At 44.2% G+C, this 18232-nt stretch overlaps 1 protein-coding gene across 2 annotated transcripts in view; it reads right to left on the bottom strand.

The window, feature by feature from the left end:
* Positions 1–75: 75 nt before the first annotated feature.
* The window catches only part of srcap (Snf2-related CREBBP activator protein), a 40330-nt gene continuing 22173 nt past the window's right edge, over positions 76–18232 (bottom strand). The window contains exons 22-33 of one of the 2 annotated variants that reach the window (XM_079658123.1): positions 17798–17938; positions 16799–17128; positions 14988–15160; positions 14049–14362; positions 13753–13955; positions 11775–11944; positions 11382–11578; positions 9160–9274; positions 8536–8661; positions 8059–8235; positions 7801–7884; positions 76–7391 (exon numbers count right to left, since the gene is read on the bottom strand). In XM_079658123.1, the coding sequence (XP_079514249.1) occupies positions 1569–7391; positions 7801–7884; positions 8059–8235; positions 8536–8661; positions 9160–9274; positions 11382–11578; positions 11775–11944; positions 13753–13955; positions 14049–14362; positions 14988–15160; positions 16799–17128; positions 17798–17938 (7853 nt within the window). In that variant the 3' untranslated portion in view covers positions 76–1568. The remainder of the gene's footprint in view (positions 7392–7800; positions 7885–8058; positions 8236–8535; positions 8662–9159; positions 9275–11381; positions 11579–11774; positions 11945–13752; positions 13956–14048; positions 14363–14987; positions 15161–16798; positions 17129–17797; positions 17939–18232) is intronic. The other variant, XM_079658124.1, reaches the window with a different exon arrangement.

Below are 18232 nucleotides of genomic sequence, written 5' to 3'. Positions count from 1 at the left end.
TAAATATAGCAGTATGACACAAACCTGTAATTTACCCACCATTAAACAATCCTGAACACAATGAAAAATTCCAACTAATTTTTGGTCTTTTTATTCAACTGTAATTGTCTTAATTTTTCAAGTAAAACAATGTGGAATTACAAGGGATCAAAAGGAATGCAACAAATAAAGAGACAAATAAAAAATAAGACCATCACCATAGACTACAACCCAATCCACCCCCCCCCCCTTCCCAAATATCAACTTTTGCTCAATATCTTCGACATGTCCAAAAGGAAATTGCCAGTTTACAGTCATCTGGAACTGTACCAGTCATTTTTATTCACATATTTTGTCCAAGTAATATATATTTTTTTTTTACATGAAAGAAGAGCAATGAAGTGATGGTGACAAATAAATTCAGGTGAAAAGTAAAACATTAATTTGGTAGCACTGACTTTTTTGATGTTCTCGAGTTGTATCCTTTTTGTTTGGCTTTTACTTTTTTTTTTGTAATAAGCATGACACCCCTGCTTCAGGTGCTTCACAAGGCAATCTGAGGTTCTAACCCATTTGGCCAAAGAGGCACTCTTCATTTTAATAACATTGACTTGCCCTTTTGATATTAATACATGACAAAAGTGGACCATAACTATAACTGCCTTTAGGAAGATTAGAAAAAAGAAATTTAATTTTTGTTGCTCCAGGTCTGTTCAAGCCAAGCTGCAGCTTCAATTAATACATGTTCAAACTGTAGAGATACATCGTGAGGTACATGGAACCAATTATAGACTGCAGATGTAAAAACGTATTACTACACCACAATGTATTCAAAAAAAAAAATGTGCAAATGAGAAATGCAAGGCTGGATTTAAAAAAGAATCCAATGAACAGAAACTGACATGACAAAAAAAAAGGGCCCAAGCAAAAGACAAGCTCCAGCATAGTGCAGCAAAGATCACATTGAAAGATCTGGTCTCTTCCTAAGCCTGGAAGAAATAATAAAATATGCATAACTTATCAACTGACTACAAAGAAACAATAGTCAGGACAGCGGACAAAATTTGAAAAACCAAACTCTCTAAAACCTCCAACTTACAATACAACTGGTCACTCGTAAGATTTTAATGTCACACAAATGACTTACCATTTATGACCCTGATAGAGGGTGCTGTATAATCCCATCTTAACAAATAAGATCTGAGTGTTCCAGTCTTTAATGATTACAGTACATAATGTGAACTAACAGCTTTCCTTTATCATCTCTTGCACCTTTGTCCCTCTCAAGTCCCAGCGGCGACTTATCCACTGCACCATCTCTCTGTCTGTTTACGGACGCACAACAATGGCGCCACATTTTTTTTTAACTCTCAGTCCGGCATTCCCTGAGCCTTCCCCCAGCTGAGCTGCTGAGTCGGCCAGCTCCAAATTGGAAAGGGAGAGGGCCCAAGAGGCAGGGAGGTCCCTGGCTTGTGCAGCACTCAGTTCCCCTGCATTCATTAAGAGTGCACACAAAGCAGCAACCTTGGAGGTCATGACGTGCCCTCATATCGTGCTCTAGCTTTTATTTTTTCCCTTTGGCACTCTGATCATGTCTTGTTGTGACGGTGGTGACCAAACGAGGAGCGGGTGCTTGCGGCCGGTGACCGGGCCTGCACCGCTGCGAGGGCCGCAACGCTCCGCAGGACCCGGTCCGGAGTCCCCTCTGCTCCCGAACTGCTGGTCACCTCCTGCGTGAGCTTATGCGACCTCAGGCTCTCCCTGCGGTGCCTGTCTCTTTTGTCTCTGCTCTCGGAGCTGCGATCCCTCTCTCGCTCGCTGCCGGAGGAAGTGGCGCGGGACTCTCGGCGCTCCGTGTTTTGAGAGCTGATGCTGCGGGTCCGCTGGCTGCTGTTGCTGCTGCTGCTGCTGCTGCTGCTACTGCTGCTGCTGCGGCTCCTGCTGCTGCGTCCGCCAGCGTGGCCCTCGCCGTCACTGCTCACGCTGCTGCAGGCACTGTGGCCTCGGGAGGAAGACAGCGCCTCTGCCTCGCCTTCCTTGATCCTTGAAGACCTTCTAGCCCCCCTGTCTTTTTCATCTGCCTTAGACCTCTTGTGCTCCACTTCCAGGGGTGGAACCAGAGAACCGGGGCGCTGCCTAGTTGAGCGGGAAGCAGAGTGGCTTGTCTGGTTGGGTGTTAAAGTTTTGCTGCAACTGCTTTTATTATTACTAAGATTTAAAGAGTTACTCTGAGGGGAGGCTGGAACACTTTTGCTTTTAGGCTTTTGGTTCTTGTCAGAAGAGGCAGGGGAAGTCCCAGCAGCCTTAGCACCAGAGTCTTTCCGAGTGGTGTGGCCAGGGGTATCCACCCTGCCTTTCATTGCCAGGAGCTTGGCTGCAGCATTGAGAGCCGAGCACCTCTTCCCAAGGACTTCAGGCTCAGGAGGAATCAAGGGCGCGCTGTTTGTTTGAGCTTTACTTTCTTGCGAGGGCTTAGATCCTGCAGACTTTCTGGTGATCCCGACAGAAGATGTATCACTGCCGGACTCTCCACCTGTGGATGCGTTGGTATTGTTTGATGCACTCCTGTCGGGTTTCTTTCCTTGTCGGCTGTTTCCCTTCTCCCTCTCCTGCAGCCTGTGTTTAGCTGAGCGTGTTAACCGATGCTCTTCTCTGTGCTCGCTGGTGTCAGAGTCCGAGGAAGAAGAAGACCTAGAACGCCTTCCCCGAGAGGTGTGCTTCTTATCGTCTTTGTTATTCTCCTCGTTCCCTGTTTCTGAGGTGACATCCATGCGCCTCTTCTTGGTAGGAAGTCTATTCTCGTAAGTCCTCTTGTGGTGAGCTTGACGAGTTAGGGTTGAGCACCCAGATGATGAAGAAGAGGAGCGAGCAGAGTCCTGGCTACTCTGGCGGCTAAGAGGCCTTTTTTGGATTGGAGTTTGCTCTGACCCTTTCTGCTTAGGTTCTTCTTTCTGAGCGGCAGATCCACGCAGAGTCCCCTTCCTTGACGACTCAAAGTCTTTGGCCCCAGACGAACTCTCCACCTTCCTCCTTTTACGCTGAGACTTACGGATGTCTGTTTCTTCATCTTGATCCTCCTCCTTGCTCGCTTTTGCCTCAGCTTCTGTTTTACCTACTTCTTCCGACCCGTCTGGGTCACTTTTAGACGCAGGTGCTTTGTGTTTTAGTGATTGTTTCTCAGATGTAACACTAGAGGGAGCAGGTGTTGGTACCTCACTGGATGCAGAGCTTTGTACTTGCAGGGAAACATCTGGAGTCGTTTGTGTGGTGGACACGGGAACTGTATTTGTTGGGTTAACTATAGTAGAGGACACTTGAGTAGTTTTGATGTTTGTGGTAGAAACTGTCATGGACTTTTCTGGGGGTGATGTAGTTGTGGTAACTGTTGGTAATGGAGCTGGTGTAGAAGTTGTCACGGGAGATGGGATCTTGACAGTCTTTTCTGCAGTTGTTTGTTCTTTGGAAGGGGATGCTGTTTCTAAAGGGGTGGTGACTTGGACTTTCTCTGTTTTCTCTGTAACTGCCACTGCCTTCTCCTTGGCTGTGGTAGTTACAGTAGTAGATGTTGTTGTTGTTGGAGGAGGACATTTTATGTAGCCACCTTCATGTGTCGGAGCAATGGTCGAGTCTGGTTTGGTTGGTGTCAAATTAGTCCTTGGAGAAGATGGAACTGTATTTGCAGCAGACGATGACACAGATGATTCTGATGGTATTCTAGAAGCAGGCGTTGTTGGATTTTCTGTGGAAACTGTGCTAGCGTCTGATGGACTAGCTTGGACTGATTCTACTGTTAATGTGGTTGTTGCTGAAGCGGGGGAAGATGTCGAAGTGGGTTTTGGTGAAGCTGTAGGTGGGGTGGAGGTTACAACAGCTGGGGTCGATGTTGTGGATGGAAGAGAGGAGGCCTGTGGCAAGTCCTTTACAGCTGTATTTTTAGATGTGGCTGATTTTACTGTAGTGACTGGTGAAGTAATTCTGACTGTTTCTGATATGACCTTATTAGCGGTTGCTGTGGCAGGGATTGATGTTGGAACAGCTTTGACAGCCATCGTGGAAGAGGGTAAAGTCAATGGAGTGCTAGCAGCTGGTGGCGCTACTGTGGTGGTTTTAGCGGAGCCTGGGTCTGTTCTTTTCACAGTTGTTGAATAAACTGATTGTTTAGGCTCTACAGAAGCTTTGGAAGTTGTATTATGTGCAATTTCAGGCTCTACAAGAGCTTGTGAATTTGTAATAGGTGAATGAATGGGCTCTTTACAAGCTTTAGAAGTTGTAGAAACTGAAAGTTTGGGCTCTACTTGACCTTTAAAAGTTGTAGAAACTGAAGGTTTGGGCTCTACAGGGGCTGCAGAAGTTGTAGAAACTGAAGGTTTGGGCTCTACAGGGGCTGCAGAAGTTGTAGGAACTGAAGGTTTGGGCTCTACAGGGGCTGCAGAAGTTGTAGGAACTGAAGGTTTGGGCTCAACAGGAGCTGCAGAAAGTGAAGAAACTGAAGGTTTGGGCTCTACAGGGGCTGCAGAAGTTGTAGGAACTGAAGGTTTGGGCTCTACAGGGGCTGCAGAAGTTGTAGAAACTGAAGGTTTGGGCTCTACAGGAGCTGCAGGAGTTGTAGAAACTGAAGGTTTGGGCTCTACATCAGCTGCAGAAGTTGTAGAAACTGAAGGTTTGGGCTCTACAGGGGCTGCAGAAGTTGTAGAAACTGAAGGTTTGGGCTCTACTTGAGCTTTAGGAGTTGTAGAAACTGAAGGTTTGGGATCTACAGGGGCTGCAGAAGTTGTAGAAACTGAAGGTTTGGGCTCTACATCAGCTGCAGAAGTTGTAGAAACTGAAGGTTTGGGCTCTACATCAGCTGCAGAAGTTGTAGGAACTGAAGGTTTGGGCTCTACATCAGCTGCAGAAGTTGTAGGAACTGAAGGTTTGGGCTCTACATCAGCTGCAGAAGTTGTAGAAACTGAAGGTTTGGGCTCTACAGGGGCTGCAGAAGTTGTAGAAACTGAAGGTTTGGGCTCTACAGGAGCTGCAGAAGTTGTAGAAACTGAAGGTTTGGGCTCTACATCAGCTGCAGAAGTTGTAGAAACTGAAGGTTTGGGCTCTACAGGGGCTGCAGAAGTTGTAGAAACTGAAGTTTTGGGCTCTACAGGGGCTGCAGAAGTTGTAGAAACTGAAGGTTTGGGCTCTACATCAGCTGCAGAAGTTGTAGAAACTGAAGGTTTGGGCTCTACAGGGGCTGCAGAAGTTGTAGAAACTGAAGGTTTGGGCTCTACAGGGGCTGCAGAAGTTGTAGAAACTGAAGGTTTGGGCTCTACATCAGCTGCAGAAGTTGTAGAAACTGAAGGTTTGGGCTCTACAGGGGCTGCAGAAGTTGTAGAAACTGAAGGTTTGGGCTCTACTTGAGCTTTAGGAGTTGTAGAAACTGAAGGTTTGGGATCTACAGGGGCTGCAGAAGTTGTAGAAACTGAAGGTTTGGCCTCTACAGGGGCTGCAGAAGTTGTAGAAACTGAAGGTTTGGGCTCTACTTGAGCTTTAGGAGTTGTAGAAACTGAAGGTTTGGGCTGTATGTGAGTATTGGCAGCTGTTGGTTTTACACCCTTATTGGTGGGTACTAATGGAGCTGCATGGGCGGTGGTTGTAACAGCAGAAATAGAATGTGTTACAGAGGACACCTGTGGGTGTGCTGTGTCTGAGCTTGGAACTGTAGTCAGATCTGAATTAAGGAATTGGGCTGAGACTGGTGTGGAGGAAGCTACAGGAAGGGGTGCAGGTGCAGTGGGTGATAGGGGTAAAGCTGGTTTTGAAACTGTATCTGTGGTTGTGTGAGCTTGAGCTGGGTTTGGAGCAGGGGTTGAAACCTCACTCTTAGTGTCCATTTCCTCAGCTTTGGTAGACTGGGAGTCCTGACTTGTAGTGATAACATCTGCTATGGGTGTCTCCGACACATTGAGAGACAGTACTGTTGGCTCTTTGCTTGCATCATTTTCAGTGGGCTCATTTTTAGAGTTCTGTTCTTCACTAATAGTTTCTGGCGAGGTTGTGGAGTCTTTGCGAGGACGCCCCCTCTTACGTTTCGGGGAGTTTGGCGGGTTCCGTTCTTCGCTTTGCGATGTGGGCTGTGGGGAAGAGGCCACTGTGTTGCCAGCCTCAGGTAACCTTGGGGGAGTCTTAGGGGGCCGGCCCCTCTTTCTTTTCAAATTTCCCGCAAGAGAATTGACATTGGACTCTGTAGAGGTTGTGTCTTTGCCTGGTGTTGTTTCAGTTTTTCTGGACTGGTTTGCTCCCCTTCCCCGACTCAAAAGCTGCTCTCCCAGCTGAGCAGCCATGCGAGATTCAGTTTCCAACCTGCGGCGTACAGGAAGATTTCTCAGCACAGGCATGTCAGGAGAAAGATGGGCTGGAGAATATGGAGCGTAACTTCTGACAGGTGGATGGTGCACAGAAGGTTTTGAAGTAGAGTCTTGGTCCTGTGGAAATTGAGCAACGGCCCCTTTAGTTTTGCTGTCGGAGCTTGGTGATGTATTGTCTTTTGTGTTGTCTTTTGAGTTTGATTCTTCGACTGATCCGGGAGGGTTCTCCTCTGCGGTAGCCTCCTCTGAAGAAGCTCCAGTGCCGCTTCCTCGCCGCCTCCTCCTTCGTGGCTCCTTATCCCCCACCACCGTGACCAGCCTCCCAGGAAGCTTCCGCAGGACTTTGGCTGATGGGGAATCTTCGGCAAGGCCGCGCAGGACTTCTTCGTCTGCTGACTGGCGCTTGCGAGGCGATCGAGAGCTGGTGGAGGGTGGAGACATTGCGCTGTGGTCTTTGGTGTCATAATCTTTTGCTTCGTGGTCTACCGGGAAGCTGGATTCTGGCAATGGCTCCGATTCTTTCTCCTCTCTGCATTCTTTTGAGGTCTTGCTGTCGGTCTCCCCTAGACACGGTTGTTTCCTTGTGGGAGGAGAGCTTGTTGGAGTGGAAGGCACTGGACTGGGATGAGAGCGGTTCGGCAAAGTCCTGGTTTTGATTGTGTGTTGATCTCTGGCAGGAGATGAGGCTTTTGACGATTTAGAGGAATCTTGAAGTCTGGTTGATGAGGACGTTTTATTATCGTCTGTGTGGGATGGTTTGGTAGACACAGTATCAGAGTCTTTGGCAGCTCCTCGTCTCAGACCACAACGCAGTCTTTCAGGCACTTCTTTTGGCGGCGTGGGTGACTTTTCAGGCTCAGTTTCGGGCGACGCCCCGCGCAGCCGACCGCTGGTCCTGGTAAAGGAGACGTTCTTGCTTGCCTCCTTGGGTTTACGGCCACGGCGGCCTGGCTGAGTAGGCTCCACAGAAGCTGGCCGTGACGAGTCATTGTCGTCGTCATCGGATGAAGCGTTGAGCTTTAGGCCTTCCTCCTTGGCCTGGTCCAGGCCCTTCCTGGCAGCCTCCACTTGCTCCTGAACAGACACAGGCAGATTTTTAGAATTTAGTTTTTTTAAATTTAAAATTGTATATAAAATGTCTCTGTGATTGGTTCTCTAGGACTACCGGGTTGGTCAAATAAGTAAAACTATTGACTGACCAAAAAAAAAAATCGGTAAATTACTTTTAAATACTTTTAAGTCACTGACCATTTTTACGTAAAATATTATATATTCCAGTATTATTGTTAAGTTCATCATATTCTACCGATAAGGACATAAAGGATATGCCAATATTATTCAGGTTATAAGCGAATTCTTTGGACATGTGTACAGCGCTTTGGGAATACGTTTGTCAGTTGGATTTTAGACTTAATGTTTAGATCCGAGCTAATGAGACATAGTTTCTCAAATCAACACAACCAAGGTAAAGATTGTGACATACCTCAGCCTGCTTCAACTCCTCCTTGCATACGTCTTCTAGTGAGGCCTCCAGGAAGTTCATGGCATAGCGTTCAATCGGGGTGAGCTAGATATAGAGCATATGGAGATTAAACAATGAATAAAATAACTATAGGTATAATGCAGATAAACATCTTGACTGACTACAATGCTCCATCAAGCTCTGTATAGGAACTTTATCATATTATTACATTATTTGTGTTATTAAAAACAGATTATCCATCCAGGCATGATAACTCACCTGCTCCACCAGAGCAGCAATTTCCTGCTCTGCCTTTGAGAGCTCCTCCACCTCCTCCTGTTCTCCTGCATCATCCAGGGGTATGTTCTCGTTGAACTCTGCAAGTTCTGCCACCTGCTCCGCTTTGGCCTGAGAGGCTGCTACTATGTCCTCCTCATCCTCAGCACGACATAGGGCCTAAGAGAATCATTTCAAGATGATCAAGTTATATAAACACAATACTGTCTAGAAAAAAAACATTGTTTTTTAACAGTATAAAATGAGGATTAGGTCAATATGTGGATTTTGCACTACATTTCCTTAATAAGTGAGAACAATTATCAGTTTATTTTATTTGTCAAGTATATAAAATTACACAGGATAATACAAAAAAATACTTTACTATGTGTTTATTTCATTTATTTATTGAATGACCAAAAAAAAAAGTTGGGTTGGGTGCTACATACTGAATATATGCGAAAATGTGATGCATCTAACCTGCTCCAAAATGGTGGTGCTCTGTTTGTTGACAGCCTCCTCCTCCTCAGGTTGCGACACTGTTAGCTCGACTGCCGCCTCCCTCTTCTCCCCATCATTCATATCAAACAGATCTCGGATGGTTTGCTGAGGAAAAAGAGAAAAAGAGACAAATTCAATTTAGGGAGACGGTTCTCTGGATGAAAAAAAAGAAATGAGGAGGCACTTGAAAAGCTTATGTCCTGTGGTAATTAAATCAAACTGAGCACTTATGCTTATGGTTTCATTTGTTGCATAATTACAAAATGTTGCTTTGTGGCCCTACTTCAAACAGCACCTAAAGAGGTAGATCTGAACACATTAAATGAAAGGGGAAGAGGGCATAGCGTGTGTTTATGCAATGACAAACATTTAATTATGTGCTACATATTTGTGTTTATTTAAAACAATGATTAATCATCATTTAATCATCGGGGTGTTAAACAGAAGAGAATTTCACTTCATGCTCTGCACTTATACGTTATGTGCAACCAGTACCAGAAGTGGATTTCATATATAAACTTGAGGGAATGTATTTACATTGTATTGTTAGGCAATAAAACAAAAATAGTAAGTGTCTGCAAAGTACTGTAGTTCAAATTCTACCTCTTTGAAGAAAGCAGTAGTAAAGTTTCCTCCTTCAATAGCCATATCTCCCAGCATCCTCTTCTGATTTGCCTTCTTCAAAATATTCTCTTCCACCGTTCGCTCGCTGATCAGCCTGAAGATGAAAATGAAAACATCAATATGCTGTTGAACTTATTTCTAACTCACATGTGCCTTGATTTTCAAATCGTACATCTTGTAATATAATTGACATTGGCTGTATTTGTTTAGCACTCCTTCTGTGCATGATGGCCTGCTAGCTACTTTCTGACACACACAAACGGTTTGGAGACAATTTTAGGGCAGTGAGTTATTGATTCTAAATATGTGCTTCCACTGCAATCGCATCAAAACTTCTGTCATAATGAAAATGTGAATGTGGGGACTTCCCAGTATTGTTTCATGAAAATAGAATTACAACATCTCCTGAAGGCTCAGCAGTAGGGTTGGGTAGGTCTAAAAACAATTCCTCAAACCGGTTTAGGAGTCAAACACTGGACTTTACTACTAGGTGTCTTACTTGACTCCGCAGCTTCCTATGTTTTTTTTTTTTTATAGATTAAGACTCACGGAAACAAAAACTAACAGAATTTGATAACAAAAAAGTCTTCCGTCAGAACGGAATAGGCTCAATAAACGTGTCCGTCCACACGAGAACGCTCGACCCGCTGGAGACGCTGTAGTACATATGCCGGGCCTGTAAGTGGCGTTGTACTTCCGCCACAAAATACACCAAAAGCAGCGAATAAGACCTACCGAGCATGGTTGCCTGGCTACCCTTCTGTTTATTCTCCGCGGTGGATTTAGCAACATGTAGTTCATGTAGTTCATGTAGTTCTCCATGTCCACTTGTTGCTGATGGTTGTGGTAGAGGAGCAGAGGTGGGGAGAGGCAGGGCTCTGGCTGTTTCGGCGGCCTCTGTTTCTCTTTTTCTCCCTCCCCGAGGCGAGCGTGTTCTCCTGCTGTAAAAGGCAGGTGCACCGCACCCACTGTCACTAACTCTGAGTCTGGCTCCCGAGCAGGACGTTCAATCTCCCCGGTAGTCCACCAGCAGATGAAAATAACCCACCTCTCCGCCTCTTCCAAGGGACGAGGGAACCGTGCGGCAGAGTTTCAGTTAAAGTTGAAATCTTCCGGACAAAATTAGAAAAGTGCCGGTCAAAGGTCTTCTTTGTTATTTATTGAGCTTTAAAACAAATTAATAATGACTCTATATAAGAATAATACACTGAGCCTCTCTTTTCCTCCCCCTCTCCTGACAGCCCGTCAGTATCCGTCTCATGCAGCTGGCTGATCCAGTAATGAGTGACCCGACAGTAAAAATAAACATATTTATAGCTAGTTTAGGTAGTTTGAGAAGTAATTAAAATAGCTAAGTGTGATGATCTAACTTGAAGTGTGTTCAAGAGTGCACTCGGAGCTATAGGTGATCATGCAGAGCTGCGTGTCTCCGTCAGCAGCAGCTGATCTCTGATCTCTCTCTCCTGTCTGATTAGACTTCACTCGCGTTTATGTCCATATCTATCAGATCTAGCTAGTTCTAGCTAATGATATGACTGCCTGCGTGTCAAAGGACACCTTAACCATAAGCGACATTTTGACCGGAGAGATTTAGATTTGCCGGTCTTCAGCATATTTTACCGGTCATAGTCCGGTAATTACCGGCTAACCGAAACTCTGCCGTGCGGGGGGGTCTGCTGGAGGCTCCTGCTGGGTGCACTGTCCTGCGAGATACCGGGACCTGGCTCGAAACTCTCGGAACACTGTTGTTGTTGGCGAAATACATCAGCAATGACGGGGGTGAGCAGGAGAGGTGGGGAGAGGCGGGGCTATGGCGTATCGGGCGTACACACAGAGCCGCTTGACCCCCCAGAGCGTTCCGTCGGCAGATCTACCCACCTTGGGACCCGTTTTCGTTTGAGGGCTCTGTTTCTGCGGTTCCGTTACGGCCTCGTGTGAACGAACCGTCCATACGATAAAAAACTGTAGCGGATAACACCCATTCTGTCTCCGTGTAAACTGGGCCTAACTCTGCTTGCTTCATTCTTCCTTGTTTAATCAAATGTTAAAGGTCAAAATGAAAGTGGAACTGCGCTCTTAAAAAGAACCATATCTCAAAAGAATTTAAAGATATTTTGCCATTTCCTACTTTTCCTTTTTTCACTGTTACAAAGCATTTGTATGCATGTATTGCTCATGTAAAACCACTTTAACGCCGTTACCTGTAGATATGTACGTCTCTGGTCTGGCCGATTCGGTGGCAGCGGTCCTGTGCCTGAGCGTCCATGGTGGGGTTCCAGTCGCTGTCGTAGAAGACGACTGTGTCGGCGCCAGTCAGATTCACCCCTACACCTCCGCTGCGAGTCGACAAAATGAAGCAGAAAATACGCCGGTCTGCATTGAAGCGCTCCATGAGAGACTGAGGAAGAAGAAAAAAGATGCAAAGAGAATAAGCAAAAGAGATGCCGGACTGATGAAGCGTTAAATAGATTTTTTGTTGTTATTGATTTTCAGAATATTAAGAACAAGACAACATTGTTGTGGCTTATGGGAGACATTTCAAATCTAACTTTATTTTCAAAGCATGGTTATTGGTACAAAGCATTAGTTCTAACCTGTCTCATCTCCACACGGGTGCTGCCATCCAAACGCAGGTAGATGTGTCCGTGGTAGTTGAGGAACTGCTCCAGCACATCTAACATGCGCGTCATCTGAGTGAAGATCAACACTCTGTGGCTTCCTGTCTTCAGCTTTCGCAGCAGAGTGTGCAGAGTCTGCAGCTTACCTGTACATAAGAAGAATACAATAGAGCAGGCCTATTCAATTGGCCCAGCCTCCCGTAGCCAAATTCCTACACTAGTACAGACCATGAACGCAACACTCCGCGTTGCATAGAAACCACCAAACCACAACGCAGCACGTTTTTTGAAAGTGCATCTAGTGGTGCTAGTAACGGTGGTCCTATGATAGCAACTCTAAAACATGTCTCTCTCAACTCTGAAGCGTAAACAGAGACAAAACGGTCATTGATCTTGTGGAGCAGATCCAAGTCAAGCTGGACCTTTTCACTACCGACTTGAGCACGGGTCGGTTGCTGCATCTTCTGACGCTCCCCAAACACATCACATCTCCGGCACAAATCACGGATGTGATGACAGATTTCATTGCGAGGTTGAAAGAGAACTTTGCCGGTCGATTGGATGGACTTGCTCTGCCCACAGAGGTGATGGGCTTTGCCAGAGACCCCTTCACTGTTGCAATAGAGGCGGACGTATCAACCAGAGCAAAGGAAGTGGTCCCCTGCATCGACAAGGGGAAATATACACTGGAACTTATTGACATGCAGCGCACTAACGGGCCAGCGAAGTTTTGGAGTGATGTCACATGTGAATCAAGCTTTTCACACATGAACTCAATCAAAAGTAGCACTCGTTGCTCCCTGAATGACAGTTCTCTTCACCAATGTCTTAGGATTGACATCCTATGAGCCAAAAATCACTGCTTTTGTTCAAAACTAAAAATGTCCCTTCTCCCATTGAGAAAGTCAGCGATGACAAATCACAAATGAGGTGATAGTAAGCACCTAGTTTACTATAGTAGACATGTCGTGTAGTATTCATTCATAATATGTTAGTTACCCGTATCCCTTGTTATGGGTTTGTGCACTGAAGGGTTTGACAGTTCTTTCTGTATTCATTTAAATGCACTTTGTAATGTGTCTGGGTCAAATGTGACCAAAACGTTTGATTTTTTTTTGTTATTACTTGAAAAGTGAAAAAATAGTATTGCTACAGTACTACCTCTTTGTGTTGCATTGGAGCTCTTTAGCAGTTTCTTTTGTATGTGAGGACATTTATTAAGACTGCTATTATTGTATTCAGTAAATGCACTTTGTGATGTGCCTGGTTAAAAAAAAATAACCTGAATATTTGACTTCTAAAGCAAACAAATGTAATGCTACAACTGTGCACTTTTTTTTCAGATTCTGTTCAATTAATGCTAATTTGTTGTGTTTTTATGCACTTTTTGACCTACCTTTGTTAGATGAACAATGAATAAAAATTGCATGTTTTTCACCGCAGTAATATGTGTTGGTTTAAAATGTGTCACTACGCGCTTTTTACAGGCCGCTGAATGTTTGGCCCAGCTGAATTTTGTAGTTATAAAATCTGGCCCAACTGAATGTGTAATTGAATTGCCCTGCAATAGAGTTATGTAGGAAAGCAAACAGTCACCAATAGTAGATCGTCAATAGCAACTGCTTTATATGCCAGATAAATATGTCTCTCTGGTGTACTGGTGAAGACTAAGGAAATGCAATGGTTTGTTACTTTGAGGCCAGTAAGTTAAGATTACATTAAGACAGTTTATAGGTTTATTATTAGTTATAATGAATGTGCCTACTATGCTTTCTATATAATGGTGCATGACGTCTACGACCACATTTTCTTTTTTTCCATTAGTTGTATTGCTGTATGCAGTCTATGTTTGCAGTTAAATAATAAAATGCTATCACATTAGGTCGAAACAAACTCACTACACAGCTCCGATTCTCTCAAAAATGCTGAAAAAAAGAGCAAAATGCCACCTTACCGCAATCATACTGTATGAGCCTCAGGTCCGGGAACTGGGTCCGTGTGTAACACTGGATACGATGGAGACTGCGAGCCAGCGGAGTAACTTGAGCTGACAGCTGAGTGGAGAAGACGGCCTGCTTGTGGCTCAGGGAGGGTGGAGGGTGGCAGCAGTGCATGGAGATCGGACGAGCCTCCACTGGGGGAATCGCAAATGTAAACCTAATTGGGTAAAATAAACAACAGTTAAGTCACAAATTGTTCCTCTTTGTTCCCCAGAAAAGTTTCATGCCATAATTCCCATCAGTCATCTACCTGTCTATAATGGGATTGAGCAGCTCCAGTCTGTCATCAATGCTGTGGATGGCCTCTCTCACAGCTTGACTCTGGAACCAGAAGTCAGATTTGTTTTGCCACTGAGCGTACAGAGCGCTGCTGTGACCCGAGCGGCCCCACTCCCCCCGAGCGCTAAGGGGGGCCGGCGAGGGATGGCTTCCAGGGAGAAAAGTCAGGAAGTTCAGAACCTCCCGGCCATACATGGGCTTCGCTGCACAGCGGTTCTCGTTCACTCTAATGATGAAGTCCAGTCGGCTGTCACGTTGCTGTTTCTGGCTGTCTGCCATCCATGCCTGTGGAGTAGGAGAGTACATTTTAGCAGGTAAAACAAGATGATAAATCTGCAATAACGTGTTTCAGCTTTAAAAGTTAGTGTTAATTATCTTATTTTTTTTATCAATGAGGTAAATTCACAGGAAATGTGTAAACACCATTGAACTACATTTACAAATCTAAAACTCAAACTAATGCCAAACAAAGTGCCCCGCTTTTTTGCATATAACCTGGTGTCATGTATCCCTCATACATTAATTAAGAACATATTTAGTTATCCCAATCTATTCATCTGAGTGCATACAAAGTAATAAATAAAGTCGATTGATAAATGATAATTAGGAAATATTTTGTATGTATTTTCCAGGACCTCAGCACAGTAGTTATTTCATGAAATCATAAAAAAACAGAACATTTTATGAATCTATATTAACGGGGTCTTGTTTTGTGCAGTTTCGCAGTGGACTTGTTTGTCTTTACATGATTAAAATGTGGTTTCTAGCAATACTGTTACTACAAAAAAATATTCTCATTAATTATTTTTGTTATGAGACAGATACCCTTAAATATGGCAGAATTTAACTGTGCCAAGATATTTTCTCTGATGTCTGTTGATGATCAACATCACGGGTACAGCTTGCTTACCAAGTGGAAAGGAGAGCGGGGAGGTGGAGGCGGCCTTCTCCTGGGTGGAGGGAGGGGTTTTGCACTGGGCCTGGACTTAGTGGTAGCTGGTGTTTGACTGCTGCTGTTGCTGCTCTCATGCGGTGCTGCCAGGGGTTTGGACGCAGAGGACGAGGAGCTCACCTGAACTGGAGCTAAGGGGAGGATGGAGCAGAAAGCAGAGCTGTGTCAATAACCCGGGAAATATAAATAATCATAGATTTGGGATTCAATTCTTTATGAATTGACTTCAGTCATTAAATTAAACTAGCTTCTAAAACTTGCTTTTCTGACTTAACATTTGTATTTCTTTGATGGCTACAACTTGTCTGTAAACTCTTGAAATAAAAGATAGCACATTAACCGGTTAAATCCACTGTAGTTTCTTTGTTCTTCATTTCTGTATACCTCAGTGTTTCCCATACATTGATTTATTTGTGGCGGGCCGCCACAATTAAATATCGTCCGCCACAAATGGATCTCATAAAAAAAACATTGTTTTATTATTATTATACTTTTCTCTTAATTTTTTTTTTTTGGGTGGTCTAATGGATAGTGAGGTGGGCTGATGATCGGAAGGTTGCGAGTTCAAATCCTGCCTGGAACACCACTACTAGTGTGCCCTTGAGTAAGGCCCTTAGCCCTCAGTTACTCCAGGGAGAATGTCCCTGTAATTGGTCATTGTAAGTAGCTTTGGAATAAGACGTCTGCTAAATGTCTAAATTGTAAATTATATTTTTGGGAGAATAAACCCCACGGATCCTCAACTCCGGTGTGTTTCACTCATTAACAACGCAACACAGAGCAACAAGAACGTTGTCTACAGTAGCCATGAACTCGCAGGTATTATCTTATTTGAGGGGGGGGTGGATTAATGCATGGAGGGGCGTTTGGCTTTTCTTGCCAGGGGGGGGGGGGGGGGGAATCAAATTCTGTGGGAAACACTGTACCTGCAACCTTATTTCTGAAACTGACTTATTTTAACAGTTTGAGATGCAACATGCTGGGTTTGTAGGAGTGCGACAGAGCAAATATTTTCCTGACAGCGCTAATGTATCAATAATGTACTAAAAAGTCAAACATTCAGAGTTATTTGGACTTATAGAATCTACTTTGTGTTACATTTTTAGTTAGAATTTTGATAGAGTTATGCTTAATTCAAGCTTGCATCTTTCCCTGTATTTACCGCTTTCCTTTTCCATATTGCAACCATGCTGTGCTTGTCTGCATTCTTATGCCACACATACACATGTGCGTACAGGTAAAAATCCAATTTACAGCTGGTTTGACTGTATACATGAAAGTCTTCATTCTACACGAGAAATCTACTTTCTCAAACGCTAAGACCCCCTAACGTAGCCTTGCTATTTAAATGCATATATCGTTTTTTTTTTTATGAGGATAAAGGGTTAGACGTCATTGGAAGAAATTCTTCCTAAGAATGTTACTTTTACATGGAAACGTATAAGACACAAATTATTATTATTTGAAGCAGAGTATTTCTCTACGTCTTAAAAGCATGTCTGGATCTTTAATCAGAAACAGGTTTATTACCAGGTAGGTTTACAGGTACGAGGTTATTTGACTCGACTGGTTTTTAAATACTTTCCTGAAACCGCCTAAACTTCCCTGCATGTTTGTATCTGCTTAGCGCATCATATGTTTGCATAACTGAGTGAAAAAAAAGCTAAATATTAGTTGCATAACATTGTGACCCTGTTTTGCCCGTCATGCATGCATGCAGCGAAATGAATTGACGCTGAGAGAACAATATCTCCAGCTCTTGCTCTCACCTGGCTGCTCTGTGCTCGGTGGAGGGGGCTGCACTACCTTTAGGATGGGGCGAGGGGGGTGGGGCTGGTTTGGGGTAGAGCTAGGGTTTCCAGGAGGAGCTATGGTGTAGTGAGCAGTAGCAGGACCGGGGGTGCGCTGGACCATTTGCAGTGGAGCTGGGATTCTAACAGGGGTTGTGGTGGCGTGAGGGTGAGGGGAAAGGGAGGCCAGAGGACCAAAACGAGGAGAAGGGGCCACTGCCAGGGTCGGCACGGGCCCACCGTCCTTGCCTGCTGTCTGACGCACAACGATCTTCACCACACCCGGGCTGCTCACCAAGGAGGGGACCACTGAGGGAACATCAAATATATCAGTCGTAACAATACATTTGAGCTGTTCTAGGTAAAACATTATTAAGGAGCTGAAAGGGGGTAACAGTCAGAGGGAAAAAAACAATAAGAGTATATGCTAAGATTAAACACATTCTGAGAGAAAAAGGTTGGATAAGCATGACAGTTATGCTTTTCTATCGGATGTAGCAATAAGGAAATACTTTTGTCCAAATACACAATATGATGATAAGCAATCAGACTTTAAAAGAGACATTGCCAAGGAGAGCACCTCTCCTCTAAAGTATGTAAGGTATTCCCTGTTTACCGTCTGCAGTGTGATGAGGTGTCTCTTGCAAATGTATTACTTTAATCTCAGAATATTTGGGTTGTTTTTCTTGTAAAATGTATAACTTCAATCTGTTTTCTCTGAATATTACCATCTCGCCCAGGGTCCTTCATTTTATTTATCTACAATGGCCGTCATCATTTGCTGTAGTCATAGGATAACATCCAAAAAAGAAAATAATAACATACATTTCCAGGCAAAATTAGCTTTTCTTAGATTAAAGTCAAGATTTGGATATTTTAGATGTTCAGAATTAAATAAAAGCCATTTAAGATAAGAACATTACTTAGTTTGTTAAGGGCCAGAACATGAAAGAGGGAGTTTGAGAAAGGGGTAAAAACCTTGCGCTGTGATATTGTGAGGCATCCGATTGGAAGCTTGAGCAGTGGCGGAGGTGCTGACTGCGCTCTGGACTGTCACCTGGGTGGTCTGGCTGATGAGGTGGTGCTGCATCCCGCTGGTCACCAGGTGCATCACATTACCTGCAGCGTGAGAGGAATACAGACGTGTTATGATCAGGGACGTTTTTCTACTCAGATTCTCCAGTAACCGCATTGCATACAACATACCTAATGACTTCAATCATTTCTTTATTAAGAGATGAGGTTTAAACTATTTGACACAAGCAACATAGCAAACTTTTTTCTTCTATTTTTGCATGCACAATTACTTTGAAAAGTCAGTTGTAAAACCAACAAAAATCCATAAAACATATTTTCACCCCCTGAACTACACCAAGTATTCTTTCCATATAAATACATACACAGGTTAATGCA

The sequence above is a fragment of the Notothenia rossii genome (assembly GCF_949606895.1).
Source record: "Notothenia rossii genome assembly, chromosome: 11".
Taxonomy (NCBI): domain Eukaryota; kingdom Metazoa; phylum Chordata; class Actinopteri; order Perciformes; family Nototheniidae; genus Notothenia; species Notothenia rossii.
Note: the sequence above shows the minus strand (reverse complement) of the source record. Positions and strands in the feature narration are given on the sequence as shown.